The sequence below is a fragment of the Taurulus bubalis genome (genome assembly GCF_910589615.1).
Source record: "Taurulus bubalis genome assembly, chromosome: 9".
NCBI classification, from domain to species: domain Eukaryota; kingdom Metazoa; phylum Chordata; class Actinopteri; order Perciformes; family Cottidae; genus Taurulus; species Taurulus bubalis.
This window is the reverse complement of record NC_136597.1, coordinates 9,588,979-9,598,527: the sequence shown is the minus strand read 5'-3', so window position 1 is coordinate 9,598,527 and position 9,549 is coordinate 9,588,979. Positions and strand designations below refer to the sequence as shown.

Below are 9,549 nucleotides of genomic sequence, written 5' to 3'. Positions count from 1 at the left end.
AGTGGGCTACAATTGCAGCCTCCATAAGAAGGCAAGAAATGATTCATGCAATGAGTTCTTCCTTAGAAACTACTTCCAGCATTTATCTCAAGAGAGCAGCTCTTCATGGAGATGAATGGCACACTTTCTTTAGACACAAAGACCAATTTCAAATGTGGGAATTGGCAGAAAACCTGTCTAATCTCTAAATATATTATAGACAGCTGGCACTGCTGAATGATCCAGGTATTATTCTGTATAGGGTCAAAGTTTACTTAATATCAAGCACAGTGTGAGCAGCATGTGCTCTCTTGAGTTGGAAACACATTAGTTACGACAGACACATTGAAATTTGGCTGAACGACAAGCCAAATACAGGGGGATTACAAGATAAAAGACTTTGCATTGTTCTCTGTTTTCTTACATATGAATAATTTATTTAAAAAAGTCTAGAAAATACAAACCGTGGAGTTACACTGACAAAACATGTTCAAACACATCCAGTCATAAGATTATCAGATAAATCAGTATTAACACATATGTGCTCATATTCTCAACATCCTCACTTAGAAATTAAGCTGTTGTGCGCTGTAGAGGATATATATATATATATATATATATATATATATATATATATATATATATATATATATATATACATATAGATATATATGTATATATATATATATGTATATATATATAATACATCCCCTTTTCTTCCTGTGTTACTTTATAATGGTAACCTGATCTTTCGATAGTTTTTTTTCTCGTTTGAACCCTGAGATTCTGAGAAAATTGAATCAAAAACAGCGTAATATCTCCATCACGATCATGATTCAGTGTTTTTCTGTTGAGAAGTGTTTTAAATCAACACAGCAGTTTAGACTTTATTCTAGATCAATAACTTTTTCCTGTGTCACAGACGCTTGACATTTGGCACTTTAATATATTTAACAAAACCATAAAAAGTGATATTAAATTACTTTAGGCATTATTAAAAACAAAAGATAAATTATACATTCATTTAATCAGCATCATGACAGAGAGAAAAATCAGCTGTAATAATAAACAAGTTTAAAAAAAAAAATCGACTCTACCATGTGATTGGTTGAAAGGTCCCGTGTTCCACTAAACTGTGAGACAGGTTTCTGAGTTCAGCTGCAGAGTGAACCTGCTTGTATCCCAGCAGAGCCAGAGTGTCATTACACAGATTCTGCACAGTCCTCACAATGTCAAAGCCCAGACGAAGCCTCCAGCTCTCTGCTGTCGCTCTGGAGTCTCTCGTGGTGGAGTACCTGTAGTTCCACTCCGAAGGGGACGACACGTTACTGTTGGTGTTCCTTTCAATCCACATCCGCACCCTGTCCTCCATCTCAAGCCCCACAAACCTGTAGATCTCAGTGGCCTTGTCTTTTGGATTGAACGCCAGGTCCTCATAACGCACCAGCAGGTAGCGTCCCCGTAGCCATGCCGGCCTTTGCAGGCCCGTTTCTGCAGAGGCCGCCATGTCTTTGCAGGTGCTGGTGATCTGCGTCAAGTCCACATATCGAGGCTGCCGTCCTGTCGCGTTCCATATTTTCCAAGCGCGGAATTGATCTGAGAAGGCCATCATGCGTGAGGCGAGGATGGCTCTGGGGTCTCTCACCAGGTGGACGATCTTCAGGTCCAGACGTGGATCCTCTGTCAGGGTGCGCAGGTCCCCCACCTCAGGGACCCGCACGACCTTGATGGCTACATGTTCCCTTGACAGACATGACATAGAGGCTTGGGTGAGGTTCAGGGCCCCACACTTCTTGGGACACCAGGTTTCATCAGGCGTAATGGAGGCCGCTACATCCCCTGCATCCAAGCACACGGGAGGGGAACAGAGCGCGTGGCTGGAGCTTCGGCGGAAGAAGGAGCCTGTGACGTGGTCCTGGGGCTCCGGACGGATGTAATTCTCCATGAAGTGAAGGTCACAGGTGTACAGATTAAGGAGGAGGTCCCTGTATGCTCCCAGTAGAGCCCGGCGGTCCAGGGTGCGACGCAACCTGCTGCTGGAGTTGGTGAAGGCCTGCTGCACGTGGTAGAGAGGTTCAAATACATAGAAGATCCCTGGGTGCTGGTTGAGGAGTTGCCCGGTGAAGGAGGAGCCGCTGCGTGTGGTGGCAAACAGCAGGATGTGCTTCCGAGGCGAATCGACCGGCATCCAGCTGTCATCGCACAAGGCTCTCCACCTGGAGTCTAGAGGGAAGAAACAACCAAGTCATTCGTTACGTTACATGTTTAACTCATGTGATACTGACGTCAGTTGCATCTGAAGTCTTACAACAAGCTTATTAACAACTATACATAACGCAATCTGTTTTACCTGTTTCCCAGAGCCAGGTTCTGATACAAAGAGTAGTTATTTCACTTATTTCAGAGGAGTTACTTCAGCTCATGAAAGTGAAATAGAGGTTTTCATCATAATTCAGTCATGGAGAAAGTGAACGACTGAATCAAGCCAATAAAGCTTAAATAATTTAGATGGTAAACATGCCTGAGTAAGTTGCTTGTCTGCCGGTGGTTACCGAAGGGGCTTATGAAATGGCGGATCTCTAAATATAGTGCAAATAGCTAACGTGTAATTACTGCTGATGAGAAGTTGATTGCAAAGGGGATGTTACTTTCATACACAGGAGCTGCAGCTACAGCTGCGCTATGAGAGCGGATTAATAGAGATAAATTAGAGGATGATTGTAAAACGAATCACACATATTTCATTTCTCTATCCTCCCCACTTGTTGGGAATTCCCTCATTTAATGATCTGCTTTCCTTTTTCTTCATTTTCAGTCACAGTTTTGATTCTGACTCTTAACTGAATCTCTTTGCATGAATATAACCAATCAAGTGTGTGTGCCTGTGTGTCCCCCCCTTCTGGTGCTGCACAACCGAGTTTTGGAACAATACACATACATTTGAGGTAGTTTCTACAGCTATATACACGTTTTGCTCTCCTGTAGCGAGGAAGGACAGTATGTGGGACAATCTTGACTGGCTATCGAGGCGTACCTTTGTGGTGTTTGGTCTGGCAGCGGTAGGTTCCCTGACAGGGCCCAGACAGAGAGTCCCTCAGGGTGCGGATGGCTGTGTACTGGACCCCAAGAGATGCACACACAAGCAGCAGCACCGTCTTCCAGGAACACTCCATCCTGCCCCTCCCTCTGGCTCTACATCCTTCACGCTGACGGCGACAGGCAGGCACAGAGACACACACAGTGAGATTTCATTTTGATGCATTTTCTCAGCTTCATACATGTGCAGCTCCTCCTTTACCCCTGCAGCCTTCCACTGATGGCCAATGAATGAGCAGCTCTTTCTGGAGCAGTAAGGATGCTTGCTCAAGGGCAGGAGAAGGTAGTAAATCACATTAACTTTTCCCTTTCAGATTTCCCTTGCCAGTTCAGAATGTGAACGCTTATCCTACTCATTGTGTAACGAGAAACGATCTGTAATACTCTCATATCTGTGCTTAGCTTAGCATAAAGACAGAAATGGAGTAAAGAGTTAGTCTGGGCTCTTTCCAAAGGTGAAAAAAATCATACCTTTAAAGCTCTCTTAATAAAATGTTATATTGTGTTGATTGGTGAACTTTAGAGGTTTTGGTAGCTAAACGTTGTTACCTTCAGACAGCCAAGATAGCTGTTTCCCCCGGTTTTTCAGTCTTTATGCTAAGCTAACCTGCTAAGAGTATTTACCAAAATGTAAAAAAATATTCCTTGAGAGCACATATATGTGTTTCTTAAGAAATGCAGAATGAAGGAAACTCTCTCTCTTTCCCAATGGAGCAAACAGACAGCACCTTTTAGTATTTCTACCAAAGTCGCCTAAAAGCTTTGGGTAAACAGGTTCAGGATTTGCTTTTCTAATGGATTCACAGATTTGTTCTGCAGAAAAACACAACACAAAGGTCAGACCTCTACTGCACAATATTAGCAGTATTTTCCCTACAATAGCTCCAGTATTCAAGATAGCCTACCCTGCGCACAGTTGCATAATTGCAATTCTTTTTCTTTCCTCTCTTCTGGGTAATTACGCCTTTAAGCCCAGCAGAGAGCTACATACTCAGATAAATATAGCTGTCGTCACATAGATGAGTGGAGAAGTTTCTTTTGTACACTTTTTTTTTCACACACAGTTTTTTGCCACTGGGTATGAAAGAGCAAAGGGAGATGTGATTTTCCAAGTGGATTTAGAAAAAAAAGAGCTGCCATCCATTTGTCCCTTCGCACCAAACTGATGGTAGGTAATCACACCAGATCCCTGGGTGCTAAGTGTGTCTCCATCACTCACTGATGCAATCATCATCAAAACCACAGGTATATGTATATATATATATATATATATATATATATATATATATATATATATATATATATATATATATATATATATATCATATTACTGACAAACATAAATATTGCCTTCCTGTTTGCTTCTTCACACCCTTCTTCTGTCACTCTGTCTCTCTCCAGTCTGCCTCTTGTTCATTAATGATGTTTATGTGTCCCTGGCAGACTCATATCCTCAGGAATGTATCACACTGAGCTCATATTGGCTTTTGATGTTCCATTAATCACAAACAGCGCAAAACCAAAGACATTTACTCTGTGGGTGAGGGGAAAATAAATTGAGTTGACATCATGAGCCATTCTGTTTGAATACGACAAAAAACAGCAAACGCGGAATGAACCCATCGGGGGGAAAAACTTTGTTAGTTGCAGACAGAATGACAGCGTTAGGGATGCTGTACCGTTTGTCTCAATTTTCCAGAACAATTTTAAAGCTGCACAGTGTGTTTGTGCGTTGTTGAAAGACAGAAAAGATGGGTGAAAAAGCAGAGAAATAGAAGCATGCATGACTGCAGATAATGAAAAACTTTGGCCAAGCTTCTTACCATCTCTGACACTTGAGAAAAGAGGGGGAGGGAAATCTGTCAATTTGACAGTCCTGCCATCCATACTCAACATGTACTGCACAGCTGGCTGACCAAGGCACATCATATGATTCCTTCCTCAGGTTTTGTTTTCCTTTCCAGTTGTGATCGGGACTCAGTGCCTCCTCTGCTACACACCCTACTGTCCTCTGGAGAATGAGGACAGATGCTTCAATGGATTAAAGCAATTTGATCTACAAGTCCTCCTTTCTCCCTGGCTTATAACTCCTCCCGCACCGAAACTCACACGGGGAATAATAGACACTCTGTCAACAGCTGGAAAGGGACTACGAGCTTCAGATGTCTCAGTTTTTGTTTTCCCCACACAATAATAGTGCTTACAGGGGATAAAAGCCTCGGGGACAGGATCAACCAGAGATTACACTATGCGGTGCGTGCTGCTCTGGCAGGTTTGAATTGTAAATTCAGCAGCAGTTGCTGCCGCTACGTTTACATAGCTAGCAGCAAAGGTGTTGGAGGTAATGACATTTGGAGATGGTGCAGGGAAGGCAATTGCCTCTGTGGAAAATAAAGGCAACAAATGAGGTTAGAAGTTAGTGATGAGGATGGGACTGAGGGATATGCAAGTGATTGAGGGATGTGGCAGTGCCAAAGATTTTTCTATTAAGGCACCTCTGTGTGTTCACAGATCTTCTGAGTGAGGCAGTTTATTGGCAACGATCAATCCTGGGAAACAGAGAGTTGAGCAACAGGATTGCAATGCCAAGAAGAGCTTAAAATATCCAGTTTGTCTTTCTCCCTCTGTTCTCCATCTATCTACCTTTTCCCTGTCTCTGTCTGTCTCTAAACCAACACCACATACACACACGTATACATGCAGAGTGCCACAGGCGTAAGTCAGAGCAGAGCCGCTGCAGAGGAGATCTGACCCCGGGCTACAGAGGAGCTCCTGTGATAGGAGAGAAGAGGAATCATGTAGGACAAGATTCCTCCAGCACACACTGAATAAAGGCGCTATACGCAGAAGAAGGAAGAACAGCGCAAACAGTGGGCTGTTTGAGTGTTAAATGAAACATAACTAAGAAAATAATAGAGTAAAGTTAAGTGAGGATGACATTAATTATTAACATAAGAGACTTACAATTTTTTTCCTCACCCTGTAACATCAACAGTGAGCATTTTTTTTTTATCTTTATCTTTTTCATCCTCTACATTCTGCAAATAATATCATATCTTCATTTTAGAGCCTAACTAAGGAACCACATCCACATTTATCAGCTAAAAGACAATATGGCAAATCCTGGTGAAATATGGTTTGAACGTGAACATTCAATAAATATCTACAAATAGTTGATGAAAAAACGTCTCAGTAGAATAGCAATTAAATATCTAGCAACACATCAACAGTTTCCTCTTACACAACAAAGACCATGTGACACAACGGCAACAATTCATTTGTATTTATTACGCAACAGTATAAATATAACACTATTATACTATTATAACACTACTACTAAATTTACTTTAAATACAACTACAATGAAATTAAAAATACACGCTTGCTGAACCTGTACTTCTTTAAATGTCATAGTTAAAGCCACCCAGGAGCCGGTCTTAGGTGGTCTGCCATATCTTCAAGGTGGACATCTGTAAATAAAACAAGTATTAGAAAAACATATTCACTTTTGAACCAGCTGTTGGACCATAGTGGTCTTTTCAACAGAAAGATGCTCACTAGGACATTGCACAGTATATGTATATTGTTTGTAGTTATATGCAAAACAACAATATGTTGACCCTCTTCTTGTTAGTACATCAATTAAACTAAACTATACTATATGTAGCCCCACTCACTTCCTGTCGTGTATTTCCCCTGTGAAATGGCCTAAAAACTAGATTGTATATATAGCACAGGGCTACAGCAACAGCCCACAAGCACAGTAGCCAACATGAACTTACACACATGGTTATGTTTACTGTTGGTCCATGCTAATGTAGCTACAAGCTAGCAGCATAACATGGTGCTAATTTCGGTTTGCATTATTGTAATAAAGTAGTTCAAGTACTTACAAAGTATGTAGTTCGCGTGAAGCGTGAAGCCTCAAGTGTGTCCTCTCGTTCACTCCGGTACCTTTCAAAAGTTGTAGAAGCAGCAGTACATGCTTCATTATGCGCATGCGTGTTCTAGCAGTAAACACGCTCGTTATTTTCGTGAACGTAAGGCACTCTGCTCCCGTTACGATGTCCGGGGAGCCTCGTGCATGGCAGCATACGGTCTATGGTTCAATAAGCATGACGTTTATGAAACATTAAAATCACGTATTTGTGTAGACCACATTTCACCAACACATAACCAATATCATCTCTTTTTCAACCGACAACTGAACAAACCATCAACATTTTCAAACAAACTTGTGTTTTGTGACACGTTGATGATATAACCGCATCTTATACGTTCAACAAAAACAATCCTCACTGGGTAGATATAGTCTTACTGGCTGTAACAGTGATGAAGAGCAAACCTTTGCACCTGGAAATAGTGAACATATATTTTCATGGATTTATACCAGTATGTGCTCAATTATACAGCGGCTAAATGTAACTTAAAAACAATGTAGCATTCTTTGAAGAATGAAACAACACACCTTCACAGCATTACGCCCGTGTGTGGAGCATCTTAGCAAAGCCGATAAAGTAAGACCAGGTCACTGTAAACTCACCGTTAAGTACCGCTGAAACAGTTTAAGTCGCTGTGTGGAGTAATCATATATATATTTACTGTCATAATACTCTGTCAGATTTAGTTAGAATGAAGTTGAATCGCTGCGCGTAAAATGCAACAAGATAAATAAAAAGAAGAACATGTTGCCTTACCATAGACACACTCGATCAGATACAGAAGGACTTCTACGGCCGGTTCCGTCCTGTGCGCTGCATTTTCTCAAATTGGGTATATGATTACGTGTGTGCGTGCGTGCGTGTGTGTGTGTGCGTGTTTGTGGTGTGTGTATGTGTGTGTGTGGGTCCAGCGCTGCCGCCGGTGTGTCCAGAGCCGAAGTGGATTCAGAGGTAGAGATGCGCCATGGATGGAGAGCGGCGCGAGGCAGAGCGATGCGCGTCTCACCTCTCCAGAGACCACCGACTACTGGAGCTGAGTCTCTCTCTAGATTGGATGCAAGATTGCCTCGCCGTGCATTACGCTTTGATGCCGGAGGGTACGTGTCATTGCGTCTTGGAAATGCATCTTATCTTAACAGGCAGTAAATAGAGCCAACATAGTGAGATAACAAAAAAAAGAGAGAAAAAAAGAAAAGCTGCTTTTTTTTTTTGCCGTCTGATTTAATTAGTTTGCAGGTGTAAGAGGATCAGAAATTTCCCATATTTCATGGAGGCAGGTTTCATCAGCTCCAGCCGGGCATCAACACTCATTTTTTCCTACCACGAGTGTCATTCCTCCTTCTCTGTCATTGTAATGTTCTGTACATGGTTTCTCACCAAACACACACACACACACACACACACACACACACACACACACACACACACACACACACACACACACACACACACACACACACACACACACACACACACACACACAAGATAACAGTGGCACAATGACCTCTATTTTTCCTCATTCCAGTGAGGATGACTGCTATCATCAAATGTATGCCCCCCCCCCCCCCCCCCCCCCCCTCACTCACTCTGCTGCAGACTCACGGTGCGAAGGGATAGGTGCCATATCATTGCCCCCGGTGGGTTACCGCAGGGTCAGACTTGGCCTTTGACAGCTCCATTACTCCTGGGAATGGGGGTCGATTCTGTTTGCGCTCTTTCAGATTTATCCCCCGCTGTGGGAGAGTCACGCCGGCTAAAGTGTGTCTTTACTGTGATGTGGAGACAGATTGGTGAAATAATGTCACTGTCGTTGCTGCATCTCAGTTCTCACTTGTATCATTTCTCTCTGTTGGATGATTTAAGCCTGAAACCTTCTATCAGTGGAGGATTAATTGTTCCAACTGTTCTGCCCTCTGCATCTCACCCGAGTTTAAAACCTTTCAGGCAGTACATACACCAAAACAAAGGCAGGAAGATATGATCTCAGAAATAAGAACTGGAGGGTGGGAGGTCTATACGCGGATACAGAACAGGCTTTTCCTGGCGATACAGGGCTGAGGCACATTACTAGCTAGAGGTCTTCCTGTACAAGCACACACAACGTACGACAAGCTGCCAAGAACGCCCAGCGAGTGATACAAGAGTGTCCTGTCCTCCGCACTTCTCAGCGCTGATCCCTCGCTCTGTCTGCCTACGGCATCGATTCCCCGGCTCTGAGCAGCCGAACGCCCCCACACCTTCTTGGTGAGATTTGAAGAAGGCAATAAGAAAAAGTTGAAATTTCTGTGAGCGAAAACTGAATCCTCTGCGGGCCTCCCTGTTTAGCTAAACCTACCCACACTTGCTCCTCACCACGCACACATGCATGCATAGGGCTTACAATCAGATGCACATTGGAGATTTGGAGTGTCTTTCATTTTCCTTTTCCAGAACTATCAGGCTCTTAACAAATGCCTCGCCAATCTGCACTCTTTCTTCCCAATATCTTTGTGATCCATCCCATATCTGATATTTAACATGACAGCAGTCTTTC

The 9,549-nt window shown here is 42.8% G+C and overlaps 1 protein-coding gene across 1 annotated transcript; it reads right to left on the bottom strand.

Annotated features, from left to right (window-relative positions):
- Positions 1-1,072: 1,072 nt before the first annotated feature.
- LOC306741813 (carbohydrate sulfotransferase 1) lies at positions 1,073-3,152 on the bottom strand (the record flags this gene model as incomplete). The annotated part of the gene is made up of 2 exons (XM_079224130.1): positions 1,073-2,202; positions 3,014-3,152. The coding sequence occupies 2 exons, from the start codon at positions 3,150-3,152 to the stop codon at positions 1,073-1,075; spliced, it is 1,269 nt and encodes a 422-aa protein (XP_079080256.1).
- Positions 3,153-9,549: the final 6,397 nt, after the last annotated feature.